This window comes from Geotrypetes seraphini, chromosome 4 (genome assembly GCF_902459505.1).
Source record: "Geotrypetes seraphini chromosome 4, aGeoSer1.1, whole genome shotgun sequence".
Lineage (NCBI taxonomy): Eukaryota > Metazoa > Chordata > Amphibia > Gymnophiona > Dermophiidae > Geotrypetes > Geotrypetes seraphini.
The window spans coordinates 136,458,031-136,475,976 of NC_047087.1; the positions used below are offsets into that span (position 1 = coordinate 136,458,031).

The 17,946-nt window shown below is 38.4% G+C and overlaps 1 protein-coding gene across 2 annotated transcripts in view; it reads left to right on the top strand.

Annotated features, from left to right (window-relative positions):
* PDXK (pyridoxal kinase) overlaps positions 1-17,946 on the top strand; it is a 266,020-nt gene that overhangs the window by 34,773 nt on the left and 213,301 nt on the right. For both annotated transcript variants that reach the window (XM_033943087.1, XM_033943088.1), the window contains exon 2: positions 14,391-14,445. In XM_033943087.1, the coding sequence (XP_033798978.1) occupies positions 14,391-14,445 (55 nt within the window). The remainder of the gene's footprint in view (positions 1-14,390; positions 14,446-17,946) is intronic.

A 17,946-nucleotide genomic window follows, 5' to 3' on the forward strand; every position in this document is an offset into this window, starting at 1 on the left:
ATTTTGCTCCCATGTCCACAAATCATTTTCAAGAATAGATTATATATTTGTTTCAAATGCTTTAGTTCAACAAGTTACACAAGCCTCCATAGATCCAATTATTTTGTCTGATCATGGTGGGGTGTGGATTTATATTAAAATAATTGATCAAGAAGATAGCAGATTTGAATGGAGATTCGATAATACATTGCTTGTAGAACCAAATTTTATAGAGGAAATTCAATTAAAAGTAAATGATTATTTTCTAATTAATAATACGGAAGATATCTCAACAAAAACGTTGTGAGATGCTTTTAAGGCAACCATGAGAGGTCAAATTATTACTTTTTCGGCATTTATTAAAAAAAAATTAAAAATCAATTTTCCAAATTAGAACAAGATATAAAGATGCTGGAATCTAAATTAATTGATAAATGAGAATACTCTACATTACAGGATCTTTTGAAAGCTAAAGGGAAATATAATGAGATTTCTTCTAAATTGATAAGAAAAGATTTATTTTCTCAACAGGCTTTGTATTATGGGAATTCAAATAAGGCGGGAAGATTATTGGCAAATTATCTAAAAGCAAAAAAAATGGAAAACGAAAATAGTGGCGATAAAAGATGAAAAAGGGAATACACCCAGGACTCAATCAAACCCAAACAATGAAATATTTTCAGTGAGGAGGTTTAACCCTTTCTTGAAACTCTTGTAGCACTAAATACAGGAAGAGAGCAACAGATAATGTTGATCAGGAAGTAGGGGGAAAGAGAGAAACATTATGTAGCCAATGGTCCTTGAGAAACAACTTTTCATTGTTTTGATGCTCCTAATATTTTTTTACCCTCCCCCCCCCCCCTACACACACACACAAACCCATGCCTTAGAAACCAGCATTCAAGCAATAGATATCTTTTTGATAGGCCTGGGGCCTATCTTGTGACACATTTGTTTGCTTATTACTATTAGTTTTAGTCAAAAGTATTCCAATTGTATATCCAACATTGCAAACGGAAGACTGGATTCAAAATTTCCTGCTCCGTTTGACTATTGTATAGAGGTTCATTTGGTATATACAGGCTGCACAATCTTTTGCTAAAACCAACAACATTTCATGTTTTATTGCCTGTTTAAAAACTCTCTAGCAGTACACAAGAATCTTTCCGATGACAAATAATACCAAGAATGCAAGGAGAAAATGAAGCGAAGCAACAAAAAAAATTGGTAATTGAAGCAAACAAGAGGGAAGACAGAGAGAGGAGTGTTGCCAATTCTGTTTATCAAGGGGATAGCATCAGTTCTGATGTATGCAGTGAGGCGCTCCTTGCTTTCATAAAACAGTGAGCAGAGTGGGGGGGGGGGAGAAAAAGAGTGCATGAAAAGGAGCCAAAAACTAGAGAGAGAGAGAGGACAAACACAAGGGGACAGGTCTATAATTGGGTGTCACTAATCTGGTGCCTAGATGCCAAGTGCGAATTCTATGCCAGACCAGTCGAACTAACCATGCACTCCAACCCACTCCAACTCTCACAAAACCAGCCAAAACAATACCCCCATCAAATCACAGTACTAAACACCACCCACAAACACCGCAAACCTCACAGGAATAAGATCAGCAACAGAAACTTAAGAAAGATAACTTACTCGGAAATCCCTACAGCAAACAGTTATGAAAACATTAAGGGATACTATCTAAATACCCGTTTGGTGAGAAACAAAGCACACATAATAAACGATTGGATACTACAAACAAACCCTGATCTCCTGTTTCTGACAGAAACATGGATGACCTCCGACAATGACACTATCATGAAAGAAATCCTACCACAGGGATACAAAATCATTCCTCTATCAAGAAATTGGAAAAAAGGAGGAGGATTAGCGATCATCCTAAAAGACCACTTCCACTACATCAAGACCGACTCCAAATCGTCTGAAAACCTCGAAATACTAACTTGCAAAATCACCAACGCACAGTTAGAAGAATCACTAATTACAACTTTATTCTATATCCCACCCAAAAAATGGGCAAATGCTAAAGAGGAATTCGCCGAATTCCTTACCCTATCCACCCTAAAAGGATCATACAACCTGCTCCTGGGAGACATAAACGCACATCTAGAGCAACAGACAAAACCAGAAATAAACGAAATCGCCAACTTCCTAATATCACTAGACTTCCCAAACCCAGACACAGAAATAACCCATGAAAAAGGACACAAACTGGACCTAATCACCTTCTCCCACAAAGAAACAATAGATCCCAAAATACAATACTACCCAGGACCCTGGGAAAAATGCATCTGGTCAGACCACTTCATCGGCAAATTCAATCTACACTGGCAAAAACAGAACACACAACAAAAACACAAAAACGTCAACATGAACACAATAACCAACCGGGGCATTATTAACCCAACAGAATTCTGGTCCCACTACGAATTACACCCCATAACCAACGAAAGTCAGGAGTTCCCTACAAGATGGGAAACTTACAGCAAAGAACTCCTAGACCAAATAGCACCATATAAAACATACAAAAAGAAAAATAGACCACCAAATGAATGGTTTGACTGTGAACTACTAACCACCAAACAGGAACTAAGAAAATTGGAGAGAATCTGGCAAAAGACAAACAATGAGTCAGACAAGACAAACTGGAAACAAAAAATGAATACATACAAAAATCTGATCAAAGAAAAACGCACTAAGCACTATGCAAAAAAAATTGGTACCTCAAAAATAAACAGCAAAGAATTGTTCAAACTAGTAAAAACAATAACCGATACAACACAAATACTGAAAAAGGACAATGAACCCACCCCATCAGCACAAACCCTAGCCAACTTCTTTCAAAATAAAATTGCTGACTTAAGACCAACTCTACCCACTACCATAACAGCTGCCCTTCAATACCTCGAACCTCACGACCAAGACACCAGAGTAGACATGATATGGGACCACCTCGAATACCCAAACTGGCATCAGTTCCTAAACCTATTCAACAAGTACACCAAATCTAACTGTCTGCTTGATAAATGTCCCCCTAAAATCATGATAGTCGCCCCTCCAGAATTTAAAAAGGAACTATTTGAATGGATAACATCCGCCCTCACAAGCGGAACATTAAACAAAAAAATGGGACACATGCTAATCACTCCAATCCCTAAAGATCAGAAAACCTCTTCAGCACTAACATCCAATTTCAGACCCATAGCAAGCATTCCCCTTTTCACAAAGCTACAGGAAGGATTGGTCAACCTTCAACTAGTCAACTACCTAGACAAATTTAACATCCTTAGTGAACACCAATCAGGATTCAGGAAAGGATACAACACAGAATCTGTCTTAGCCTCCTTACTAAACCACCTTTATGATCTCTTTAGCAAAGGAAAAAGCGCACTAATTCTTCAATTAGACTTTAGCAGCGCATTCGACCTGGTAGATCATGAAATCATGCTACTGTGCCTTGAAGTGATGGGAATTACTGGAAAGGCAAAGAAATGGTTCCAAGAATTCCTAATAAACAGATCCTACCGAGTAATCAGCAATGGAAATTACTCCAAACCATGGAAAAACCCATCAGGCGTACCTCAAGGTTCCCCTCTATCACCCACCCTCTTCAATATCTATATCGCCTCCTTAGGTCACCTCCTACAAAAACTAAACCTAATACACTACATTTACGCAGACGACATATCCATTCTAGTCCCCCTAAATGACATCACAAAAGAAATAGTAGACAACCTCTCAAACGTAATGACTGAAATCGATAAATGGACCACCAATTTCAAACTAAAACTAAACGCAGAAAAAACAAAAGTCTTCCTGGCTAGTCCTAATGACAAAATCACGAAAACATTGATAAAAATAAACAATCACGAACACCCAATTTCCAAAAACATAAAAATACTTGGTATCACGCTAGACACTCACCTAACTATGACTGACCACACAAACTCACTAGTGAAAAAATGTTTTTACACGCTATGGAAACTAAGGACCATAAAAAAATACTTTGACCCAACATCATTCAGGTTACTGGTACAGGCACTGATCCTATCCATTCTTGACTACTGCAACATCATCTACCTGGGCATCCCACAAAAAACAATAAAAAAATTGAGATTAATACAAAACACCGCCGTTCGACTAATTTTCGGACTAAGAAAAAACGACCACATCAGCCCCTACTATAAAAAACTACATTGGCTTCCAATTGAAGCGCGAATACTATTCAAATTTGCTTGCACCTGTTTCAAGCAAGCCTGGGGACTAGCACCCTCATATCTACAAACTCACTTCATCCTACACAACCCCACACGAGCGACCAGAAACAAAAATATCTTTGCATACCCAAAGATCACTGGCTGCAGATACAAATCATTTCTGGATAGAACCTTTAAGTTCCAAGCGAACAGACAGCAAGTTTGGCTGAAAAACTACATAAATAAACCTAATCAGTCTTACAGTGCATTCCGCAAATCGATCAAAACCGCCTTATTCGCAAAATTCACGGACTAAAACGGTCCCCCCCTTCAATAGGACTCCCTCACTGTAAACGCCTTTCTTTCTCTAAAGATGCCCCTCACGTATTCAGATATTCGCTTTCCATAGAACTCCAACTCAATGGAAGTTCTAAAGAAATACTCAGATATTCATTACCTATTGAACTCCAAACTATATGTAACTTTCCCTTCTACAATATTGTATTATATTTAGACTTATTGTAGGATACTGTATTTAGACTTATGTATAGTATTATATTCAGACTTATGTATTGTATTGTATTCAGACTTATGTATTGTATTGTGTTCAGATTTTTGTATTATATTGTAGTTAGACTCGTACTATATGGTACTGTATTGTATACAGAATCTTTGTATTGTATTGTATTGTATTGTATTGTATTGTATTGTATGTTGACTTATTGTATTGTATTGAGACCTCTTGTTATTCGCTGATTGTCCAGCCTTCTTACACTGTAAACTGCCTAGAAGTCGATTGACTATGGCGGTATAGAAAAATAAAGTTATTATTATTATTATTATTACATATTCTCAAATTGGACCGATTTTAAAACAATTTTTGGATTTCTACAAAGACCTGTATTCTTCTGAGCCTTATTTAGATAAAGTAAAGGATGGATTGGAATTTTTAAATTTAATAAAGGGACTGAAAATTCCTGAGCATATAAAAGAAAGTTTAGAAAAGCCAATATCAATAAAAGAATTGCAAGCAGCATTGAAGTCCCTTAGATTGGATCCACTCTAGGTGGGGATAGTTTTACAGTAGAGTTCTATAAATCATTCCAAATTACCCTGTTACCATATTTGTTAAATTTATATCAGACTCAATTAACTAAAGGATGTATTACAGGTACCATGGCAGAATCGTTAACTATAGTTTTGCCAAAACCAAATAAAGATCCCACACTGGTTTCAAATTACAGGCCTATTTCTTTAATTAATGTTGATGGAAAACTTTTAGCTATACGTTTGGCTAAAGCTCTCCCTTTTATTATTGGGATGCATCAAACAGGATTCGTTGCTCAAAGACATTCTTCTAACAACACTAGGCTTGCATTACATATGTTGAATTTGTCAAAAGACTTAAATGATCCGGCTTTTTCTGTGTCCCTTGATGCAGAGAAGGCCTTTTGATAGTGTTGAATGGACCTTCGTGTATCAAGCGTTGGAGTGGTTTGGTATTGGTTCAGGATTTATACAAATGGTTCAAACATTGTATAGCTCCCCTGTTGCTAAATTATATATTAATAATAATTTTTCAGATGGCTTTAGGTTGCAGAGGGGGGTTAGACAAGGATGTCCCTTATCTCCTCTACTTTTTGATATTGTATTGGAACCCTTGTTATTAGCTATTCAACAGGCAGAGGAGATTCAGGTTATTCCCTATAAGGATCGGGAATATAAGGTCTCTGCTTACGCGGATGATATATTGCTTTATTTGAGAAATCCTGAGACAACTATTCCCTCTTTATTTGAACTGATTGAGGAATTTGGAAAATTTTCAGGATACAAGATAAACTGGAGTAAATCAGAAATTCTTCCACTTAATGTCCACTATACAAAATGTTTATTTGATTCATTTCCCTTTCTTTGGAAAGAGGATGGAATAAAGTATTTAGGCATCTGGATTAAAAATACGCTGGAAGAGACACTGAAAATTAATGAAAAATCTTTAATGCAGAAGGTAACAGAATTGTGTGAGCAATGGAATCCTTTACATATTTCATGGTGGGGGAGAGTTCAAACTATTAAAATGATGATTTTGCCTGTAATTTGTTATCAGATGGGTATGTTGCCGGTTTATTTTCAAAGGTCCTTTTATAGAAAATTAAATAGTATTCTTATAAAATTTATTTGGTTGGGTAAAACTCCTAGAGTGGCTTTGGTATCTTTACAAAGACCAATTTCAGAGGGAGGGGTAAATTTTCCCAATTTTTATAGGTATCATCAAGCCTATATTTTGCGCCAGGGTATGTATTGGGTCCTCCCAGAGCTCATGGAAAAACTCCCAGATTGGTTGTGGATAGAATGGCAACTCATGTCTCCATTACGCCTTTGTCATGTGCTCAGTATCAAAATGCCTAGTTACAGTAAAAATAACCGAATTTTAGTTGATACATGGAAAACATTGCGGTATGTAAGTAATTTAACAACTATTCCAATTCACAAATCTACAAATCAATCTATATGGGTGAACTCCAAGATTCAAATTGGTGGAGAAAGGCTCGTCTGGAAGCATTGGATGATTGTAGGAATACGTATATTAGATGATGTTATTTCTAATGGTAATATGCTTGAATTTTCACAGTTGCAACATAAATATGGACTTAATAGATCTGAAAGTTTTAGATGGTTGCAGCTGAAGCATGCCATTCTGGCGGGGTTCCCTGACTGGAAAAACCTTAATAATCATTATAGTATGGAGTTCCTATGTTTCCAGGCAGACTTCTTGGGTCACCAGGCCGCCAGTAGTATAAATTATTAAATGGACTTATTAAAAAGAAATTAAACACTGGTCTTAGAGACATTTGGAGCATTGAGATTAAGCATCAAATTACTGCATCTCAATGGCCACGAATTTGGTCTTGGAGGATGAGATGTACAGTGTCAGCATCTATGAGACAAACTTGGTTTTTTCTGTTACAAAGAGCGTTATGGACCCCTGTTCGGTTACAAAAATTGGATAGCTCTAAGTCTAATAGATATTGGCATTGTCCATTTATTATGAATTTCTGGAAATCCATTTGGGACCAAATTAATTGTTTATTAGATAACCCAGTGACATTACCATATGATACTGTGCTATTTGGTATGGCAATGAGAGCAAAAAGTCAGATTTCTACAAACAATAACAAATTATTACTCATAATTACTGGTGTTGCCATTCAACAAATTACATATAATTGGAAAAACTGGAGTAGATTAAATTATAATTTTTGGTGGAATTCCTTATGTCATATATATAAAATGGAGAGATTTCTGACAATACAGCGGAGTAGTTTCAAGAAATTTCAAGATGTGTGGGAGCCATTAACAAAGTATTGTACTGATTAGATGAAATTTTCTTTTCCCTTAAATTTACAAGTTCAATTGTGAGGGAAGGAGGGGGAAAATTTTATAGTTATGTATTGTATAAATATTGATTATTTGATAGGTAAGGGGGGGGAAGGGTGAGAGTTAAGTATTTATCACTGTTACCATTGATGATTATTAAGTGATATAGATATTGTTAATTTGTTTGGACATTTTATCACACTTATTGTAAGTTTGAAAATGAATAAAGAATTAAAAAAAACCCAAACCAAAACCATTTTGCTTGTCTTGCAAAACACTCGCACACCAAGTTACTCGCAGTCCAAGGTTTTACTGTATTTAAGTTTTGAGGAAAAGGCCTGGTACAAGTGTATGTTTTTGAAATTGCACATCTTTAAAACCTTCTCCATAACATCCTGTGAGAATATTTATCCTGTAAATGGCACATTTATAAATTGAATAAATGCCCCCACACCATATTTTTCTTAAAATTTTGGTTGCACAATTTATCCTGTGCTTTTTTTTCCATTAGTTGATGGTGATTTAAATTTGGGATAACTACACTCTTTCAAAAGTACATAAGCAAATTAACTTGCAAGCCTTTTATACAGTATTTAAACATGATTCTAAGTATTTTGGTTGATCCATAAATGGGTCCCTTAAAACACTAATTGTGGTCTTTATGGGCCATACACTAGTTTGATATTTGAGGTAGCCCAATTATACAACTTACCTTTTGCATCAAGTGTAAGCAGATTATTTGATGAATATTATTTATAGGGTATAGGTGCTATTGTTGCAAAATGATATGGGGTGCAATACAAATAACCTCTCACTGGACACACTGAAGGAACTTGCTTAGTTTTAGGGGTGCTCAGCACCCACTGAATTCACAGAACATGGCTCTTTTGTGGCTGTTTTGCCTGTGAGTAAGGTACATAAATTGATTTGAATGTGGTTTTTATAGGCAATCACATTTATTCTGTTTGACCAGTAGTAGGTGTATTGGTGTTATAGGACTCCAGAATCATATTTGTAGTACTGCCCATTCCTAGGTAGGGTTCTTGCTATTTGAATCATAGGAATTAGTGCTACTGTTATATGACAGGTATGTTGAGTTGCAGTTTTTTTCAGGTTTTGTATTTCAGTCTGCCTGGTAGTGGAGATATTTTGTTGTTGCTCAAATAGCATGAGTATCAGAATACATTTTGTATGGTGACTTCCAAGGAGAAATGTTCTGCCTGTTATTGGGGAGAGCTGGGAGTTTTGTGGATGCAGAGCATGCTTATACTTAACTGATAAGAACTGCTACATTGTGTCAGATCAAAGATCCTTGAAACAAATTAAGTTATGTTTAGTATTAATATTTATTTCTTATTATTTTTCATGTGTGTAGATATCATTAAGACCCTCTTTTACTAAGCTGTGATAGTTTTCTACTGTGGCCTAGGGCGCTAAATGTTCATGACGCTGCTCTGACACTCATCAGTTATATGAGCATCGGAGCAACATCAGAGCAACATCAGAGCATTTAGTACTCTGGGCCACGATAGAAACCTAAATAAAGGGTGGGGGGGAATCAGTTAATATTAAATTGCACAAATTTTGTTCTAGATTTTGCATTTACTTTAACCCCCTCTTCTATTAAACTGCGCTAGCAGTTTTTAGTGCAGAGAGCCATGCTGAATGGCCTGTACTGCTCCCGACGCTCATAGGAACTCTATGAGCATCGGGAGCAACGCAGGCCATTCAGTGTGGCTCCCTGTGCTAAAAACTGCTAGCGCAGTTTAATAGAAGAGGTCCTAAATGTCTATGTTTGCATAGATAGAGCAGTTGCATTCATAAAGGACAGAAAATTTTATAATACTCTGCAGTATTCCTCTATCCTCACTCAGCTTACTCCTTCATGCCACTAAGCTGCCATCTTCCATAAGAACATAAGAATAGCCTTACTGGGTCAGACTAATGGTCCATCAAGCCCAGTAGCACGTTCTCACGGTGGTCAATCCAGGTCACTAGTACATGGCCAAAACCCAAAGAGTAGCAATATTCCATGCTACCGATCTTTCTTAATAACGGTCTATGGACTTTTCCTCCAGGAAATTATTCAAACTTTTCTAAAAACCAGCTACGCTATCTGCTGTTACCACAACCTCTGGCAATGTGTTCCAGAGCATAACTATTCTCCGAGTGAAAAAAATGTTCTCCTATTAGTTTTAAAAGTATTTACCTATAACTTCATTGAGTGTCCCCTAGTCTTTGTAATTTTTGACGGAGTGAAAAATCGATTCACTTGTACCCATTCTACTCCACTCAGGATTTTGTAGACTTCAGTCATATCTCTCCTCAGCCATCTCTTTTCCAAGCTGAAGAGCCCTAACCTGTTTAGTCTTTCCTCATACGAGAGGAATTCCATCCCCTTTATCATCTTGGTCGATCTTTGAACCAACAGAACTGTGAGTACTCTCCATTGTAGTCTTCTATGGGATATATCAGGGAGGGTCTTTAATTGCATTTTGAGGGGTTTCTGGAGCTTGTATTTGGCTTCCTTACTTCCAGCACCCTCCAGCACCCTCTTTCCTGAACGTTTATTTAGCTCTCCTGAGCTGTTTTGTTTTTTTTTTGGTGCCAAAATGCTGCTGCAGCAGCCATCTTGGATTTTTAAAAATCTTATTTTAAAAACATCTATCTTCTTCAAAAGCACCTTGATTTTGATTAAAATAATTAGAGATGGACTCCTTAACCTGTTTTACTCCTGATTCATGCCAGATTTGTGCTGGATGGCCACTGACGATCGTCCATGTTCCATGTGTTGTGTGGCATGCGAGGGGGGCGGGAGCACTGGGCTTAGCCCCCATTAGTCCCTCTAGGATGATTCAGTTGCAGGTGGCTCATTTCTTGGGATAAAACCCCTCCTGGAGCCCTCAGATAGTAACTCGACGTCTTCGGCATAGCAGAGATGTGCAGTCACCTGTGGACCCATGAGGAAACAAAGGGAGTCCCTACAGTGTCCTCTGGGCATACTGTACAGGGCTGTACCCTTGATTTTATTAGACATGTTCAAAGCTTATATGGGTCTATCCGTATCATCTGGGGTCATGCATGGGGGTAGGATTCCCCCTCATGGAGTGCAGCTTCCCTTCTGAAAGTTATCTGCAAGAACTCAAAGTCCAGGTGGAGAAAGATTGGGATGACTAGGAGTCAGAATCAATGCCTTTGCTCCCTCAAAATGAAATCTGTGGTGGCCCTGGACCAGGTGGATGACCTGATGGTGTGTCACCATTTTAGGCCAGTGACTTTGCTGGAGGTCATTGCAGAATCCTTGCGGGTATGGAATCTTGAACCCCCACAAACCTCAGCTGCTCAGCATTCTGTCATGAGCAGCTCTAAGTCTCAGACCACCTTTTTTCCTTCGCATCCAAATATTACAATGATGCTAATGGAGCATTGGGAGACTCCAAAGGGTCCTTTGCAGGATGCCATGTTGTATCTGCTGTCTCTTGATTGCTAAGAGTGGTTTATCCTGCCTAAGGTGGATTTGTTGTTAGCACACGTTACCAAATGAACTTCTCTACCCTGTGAAGGTGAAGTGATTTTAAAGGATGCGCAAGACTGCAGTGTGGATTTAGTCCTCAAAGAGGCCTTGACTTTGGGATTGAAGGCGCCTTTCACCTCGCTGTGTAGAGTTTCTTTGGCCTCTCATCCTGATATAGCCATATTTTGAAGGGAGTATTGCGGCTGCATCCTCCTGCATGACAGCCATTCCCAACGTGGAATCTTAACATTGTTTTGCATGCCTATTCTATTCTTATTTATTTACTAGTCTTTAAGCCCGTTACATTAACGGGTGCTAGAATAGATGTGTCTGTCTATCTGTGTGTGTTTCTTTAGCTCTCTCTCTCCTTGGCCACTGTCTGTATCCTTCTGTCTGCCCCCAGGACACACCTCCACCTCAAAGCAGCCCCCTTTCCCTCTCCCTAACTGTCTCTCCATGGCCCTCTTCTGTCTTTCCCCCCCCCCCAAGCAAAGCTGTCTGTCCCCAGCACACCTCTCTCTATCTCTCCATGGCCCCTTCTGTCTCCCCCCCAGCACACCCCTCCCCCCAAAGCAGCCCCCTTTCCCGCTCCCTGTCTCTCCATGGCCCCTTCTGTCTCCCCCCAGCACACCCCTCCCCCCCAAAGCAGCCCCCTTTTCCTCTCCCTGTCTCTCAATGGCCCCTTCTGTCTTCCCCCAGAGCAAAGCTGTCTGTCCCCAGCACACCTCCCCCCCAAAGTAGCCCCCTTTCCTTCTCCCTATCTCTCCATGGCCCCTTCTGTCTCCTCCCAGAGCAAAGCTGTCCCCAGCACACCTCCCCTCCAAAGCAGCCCCCTTTCCCTCTCCCTATCCATGGCCGCTTCTGTCTCCCCCCAGCACACCCCTCCCCCCAAAGTATCCCCCTTTCCCTTTCCCTCTCCCCCTGGCTCCCGGTATTGATCCCCTTCTTACCCTCCCCTCCATCCCGGCGTCTTCTGGCCTGCTCCTCTTCAAAGCAGCCTGCGATCGTGGTGGCCAGCTTTAGCGAACCTCGCAGGCTGCTCTCCAACTCGGTAGCACGTTCCCTCTGACGCGATCCCGTGTGTCAGAGGGAGCGTGCTACTGAGGTTGGAGAGCGGCCTGCGAGGTTCTTTAAAGCCGGCCACGATCGCAGGCTGCTCTGAAGAGGATCAGCGGCGGCGGCGGCGGCGAGTGAGGTGACACGGCGAGGACGCGGGCAAGCAGCGAGCGAGAGGCAGACCAGGTGAGTGAGGGCGGGCGGTGACGCGCCGAAGACAGGGAGAGAGCACAGTCGCGCGCCTTCAGCCCCTGCATACGCCGTGAGGTTAGAATGTTGCCACAGAAGTATACCTCACGGCGCCACACTGCACAAATTTTCGAGAGCGCATGCGCGCTCTAGCATTTTATTATATATGATGTTCTGCACTATTCTCATAATAGATTTTAGGCAGATAACAATTAAAAAAATATTGTGTTCACACTAAATTATTTATTTATTATTAAAAATAAAAAGTTTAACAATTTTCTAAAGATATGAGAAAAAACTTTTCTTAGTACTCATACCCCCTCTTTTACGAAACTGCGAGAGCAGTTTCTAGCATGGGGAGCCGCGCTGAATGGCCCATGCTGCTCCCGACGCTCACTGAGTTCCTATGAGCGACGCTCACTGAGTTCCTATGAGCGTCGGGAACAGCGCGGGCCATTCAGCGCTGCTCCCCGCACTAGAAACTGCTATCGCAGTTTCGTAAAAGGAGGCCATAGTGAGTGTTGGAGCAGTTACCTCCACTGCCGGTGCTAAAACCCGTGCTATGCGTTCTTAAAAGAGGGGGGTTAATGAAGTATGCATGTATGTGTGTAAAATAGGAAAATTGTGCTTACTAAATAACAGATGTAAATATGTATGTGTATGTATGTGTACTTTTGTGGGTTAATTTTTTAAAGGGAAAAATATATGCCTCTTTTTCTTAGAAAACTGGTATAGCTTAAATGGTCTGTTTATAAAATTGTGCTCCAGGTGTCCATATGGCTACATTGTTCTTTGAATAGGAAAAAAATGTGTTCTTTTATTTTATGTACACAACGAGGAGTCGTGAGGACAAGATGTCAGAAGTTCAGCCAAGGGTGTATGTTTCAAAAACTTACTTTATTGGAGAATATGTCACAATAGCTCCAAGACTCGACACTGGCAGTGTTTCAGCATACGTGCCTTTATCAAGAGTCTAAGGGACCATGTTAAAAACAAAATAAAACATAATTAAAAACATAATTTGTAAACAGAACATAACTATGCAACATAATTCAAAACATCATAAAAAATATATATATGAATGTAAAAGATATTTGTAAGAACAACATTATAAGCTGGGCATAAACACACAGCATAATTTAAAACATACATATAAGGCTTACCTGATAAGTTGAACATAAGCAAACAACATGATTCATAATGTAATAAAAAGCAAAAAGCGATGCATTGAAGATAACGTAATGCACAAGATAATTAAACTCTTACTGCCTCTTTTACAAAGCCACGCGGGAACAGCCCCGAAGCCCTTTAAATCTCTATGGGCTTCGGGACCATTAGCGCAGGACAGTCGCTAGCGCAGCTTTGTAAAAGAGGCCCTTAATCACAAGCATGAATGGATACATGTAAATCAATGAAATCTACCCATTATAAAAACATGTATATAAATGAAAAAGATATTAATAAGAACAACATTGTAAGCTGAACATAAACACAAAGCATAATTTAAAACATAGTTGAGAGCATATGTATAAGAATAACATGATAAGCTGATCATAGGAAACAGCATAATTTAAAAACGTAATTAAAAAACAAAAGCAAAAAGCGAATGAAGGAAAAGTCATACAGTAAAGGAAACATAATGCACAGCATAATTTGGCTCTTAGTCACAAGCATGAATGGATACATATAAATCAATAAAGTCTGCCCAGGTGGTGAAAAAATATATATACAGTATTTTTTTTTTTACATTCATATATATGTTTTTTATGATGATTTGAATTATGTGGTGTAGTTATGTTCTGTTTGCAAATTATGTTTTTAATTATGTTTTATTTTGTTTTTAACATGGTCTCTTAGACTCTTGATAAAGGCACGTATGCCGAAACACTGCCAGTGTCGAGTCTTTGAGCTATTGTGACATATTGCCCAATAAAGTAATTTTTTGAACTACACACCCTTGGCTGAACTTCTGACATCTTGTCCTCGAAACTCCTCGTTGTGTGCTTTCGTTTCGTCGTTGAGGCCTGTCCCTGCCTTCTGATTCAGTGTTTTATTTTGTGTTCCAGGTTTTGGGATTTGAAGTTGACACAGTGAATTCCGTCCAGTTTTCAAACCACACAGGTAAACAAAAAAACAAAACCACACACACATGCATCAGTTCTTCTTAGTTTGGGGATTGTGGAAGCTTCCAGGGAATGGGTTGATTTCTAATTAACTGTAAGAGTAGAGTACATTGAGAAAGTGTAACAAGAGTTGAGTACTTGGGGCTCCTTTTATGAAGGTACGCTAGTGTTTTTAGTGCACGCTACACGGAAAATACTAACGCCAGCTCTGTGGAGGTGTTAGCAATACGGTATTGTAGTGTGCGCTAAAACCGCTAGCACACCTTCGTAAAAGGAGCCCTTAGTGATAGAGGAGCACAGAAAAAAGTAGTGTACATAGCTCCAGCACATGTTAAAAATGTGGGTTATAGAACAAAGAAGCACTGGATCCCTGGAAGTGGGAGGCTATATTTTAGCTCCACTGATTTAATAAACACTACCCTTCTGGGCAGAACACTGAATTCTTTGAAGATCTCACTGGAGTTTGATATGAAATTGGCACTGCTAATGAACAGTAAAAGAAAGATGAACAATTAATTGTCACAAATGTCGATGGGTAATTTTATGACAGCGCCCATTCATAATTTTTCCACCACTTTCTGGGAAAAGCTTCTACTTACATACCACTAAACCTATCAATTTCTTTCTTTAACCTTTTCTTTGGAGAAGGATGTCCTGTCAGACTGCTAGAGCTGTCATTTTAAGACAGCCAGATTATTTTACAGCTATTTCCATTTTTTGCACACAATTGAGCATTTTTTCTGCAAAGATTTGTTAGTTTGTTTCCTTATCTACAGTACATAAAATCAACTTTTATGAAAGCTTTGTATAATTTTTTTCCTCTCAGTTGGTGTGACAGCAGCATAAACTCCCCTGAACCCTACTGGACACTGTAAAAAAAGATCCCTTTGAAATGCTGGCCTACTGTTTTGTCTGTAAACTTTTAATCACTGTTTATATTACTGTACCTGGATAAATTATTCTCCAAAGCTTTGCTTGTGATCTGTAAGACACAGCCACTATTCATCTTTAAAGAAAAAAATAGAAAACTGTAGAAAGTATAAAGCAGCATAAATACTGGTAAGCTAAATACAAAGCATTGATAAGGCAGGCAAAGAGAGAATTTGAAAATAAGCTTGCCATAACGACAAAACTCAAATAAAATTTTGTTCAGGTAAGTTAGAAGCAAGAAGCCTGTAAAGGAGTCATTAGATGATTGAGAGGTAAAAAGGGCACTTAGGGAGGACAAGGCCATAGTGAAGCAACTAGTTTTTACTGAGGAAGATAACCATGGCAGTAATGGTATTTAACTGTAATAAGATGGAAGAAACTAAAATAAATATGGGTGAACCTGGAAGATGCAGTAGGAAAAAATGACATTTAAAGGATAGCAAATCGCCTAGACTGGATGAACTCAGGTGCTGAAAGATCTCAAAAATGAAACTGCAGATCGTTATTAGTAATTTGGAAACTCGTATCATGAAAATTGTCTTTGGTATTTGAAGATTGGAAGGTAATGAATGTAACACTAAAATTAAAAAAAATGGTTCTGTGGGTAATTTGGGAAACTTGTACAGATTGGTTGATGCTGACATCAGTGCTGGGCAACGTAATAGAAACTTATTATTTATAAAAACAAATCTACTGAACATATAGATCAGTGGTTCCCAAACCTGTCCTGGAGGACCCCCAAGCCAGTTGGGTTTTCAAGATAGCCCTAATGAATATGCATGGAGCAGATCTGCATTCCAGGCATCTCCATTTTATGCAAATCTCTGTCATGCATATTCATTAGGGCTATCTTGAAAACCCGACTGGCCTGGGGGTCCTCCAGGACAGGTTTGGGAACCACTGATATAGATGGTTGTGGTTTAATGGTACAAGCAATATGGATTTAGGGCTCCTTTTACAAAGGCGTGAAGTGCACGCTAAAATGCCGTGCACGCTAGCCGCTACCACCTCCTCTTGAGCAAGCGGTAGTTTTTCAGGTAGTGCGCACTAATCCAGTGTGTGCGCTAAAAACGCTAGCGCACCTTTGTAAAAGGAGCCCTTAGTCAAGAAAAGTCTTCCTTCACTAAACTGCAATCTTTTTTTTTTTAATATCTTTATTAATTTTCAAAGCTAATACAAAGTGCCATGAATTATATATACATTAATAACAAAATAAGCACTTAAATTCCATTAACAACAATACAGCACATAAATATCCCTCCCCTCCCATCTAACAAATTAATCAAAAAATGAACTAGAAAGATATCCCCCCCACTCACCCCGTCCTGGATATGTATATAAATAAACAAAACATAAATTAAACAAAGACAACTATGGTGAATTAATAAAGGATGTCAACGGGTCCCGAACTAATTTAAATAAGTGTACTTGCTGTATCCTTCTGTATATTTTTCAATAAAAGCTTTCATTTGAAAAAAAATAAATAAATAATTTGCTATTCCTTACTGCATTCATCTTTTCGTATTAGTAACCTAAACATAAACTGGCCCACCAGAACGGAAAGTTGAGGCGGTCACAATTTTTCCAATTGTGGGTTAACATTTGCATAGTGATCCCTGTCATAATCAAGAAAAGCCTGCCTTTATAACGATCCATGGGAGGCTTGACATGTTCCACATATAATTGCCTCATACGTCAAAGGGATTTTTGATTCCACTATGAGGTTAATCTGTCCCCATATTGACTTCCAGAAGTTGAGTATCAAAGAACAATAGAACAACAGATGATCCAATGTCCCTATGTCAAGATGACAGTGCCAGCATCTATTAGATTTAGAACTGTCCAATTTCTGTAACCTAACAGGGGTCCAAAAAGATCTATATAACAGAAAAATCCATGTTTGTCTCGTAGATGCTGACGCTGTACATTTCATCCTCCAAGTCCAAATTCATGGCCATCGAGATGCAGAAATATATTGCTTTATCTCGATGCTCCAAATGTCCCTAAAATTATTTTTGGGTTTTTTATTCAAGAATTCATGAATTAATTTATACCACCTGCCGGCCTGATGCCCCAGCAAATCTGTTTGGAAGCATAGGGACTTGCAAGCTATAATGATTTTTGAGATTCTGCCAATCAGTGAACCCACTCTGAATGGCCTACTTCAATAATAATAATTTTATTTTTATATACCGCCTAACCAGCAGTTCATAGAGATTTACACAATAGGTACTCAACATACAATATAATAATAACATCATACATAATAAAATTCTAAATAACTAATTAATACAAGCATTAAAACTAATGAATAAGGAAAAAACAATATAAACTAAAATAAGTATAGATAAAATGATTAAAAGTACATTATAACTACATGATAATCTAAAAATCAATAATGTATATTATATTGTTTAAATAAGTGGGTTTTAAGATCTTTTCAAAATTGATAGTAAATAAGAAATGGAGAAACAAGAAGATTCAAACATGAATTCATTAATCCTGCTTGGAATGCTAAGGTCCTATCTAAAAAAATTTTTGTAACGACATGCATTTGCTGAAGAAAAAT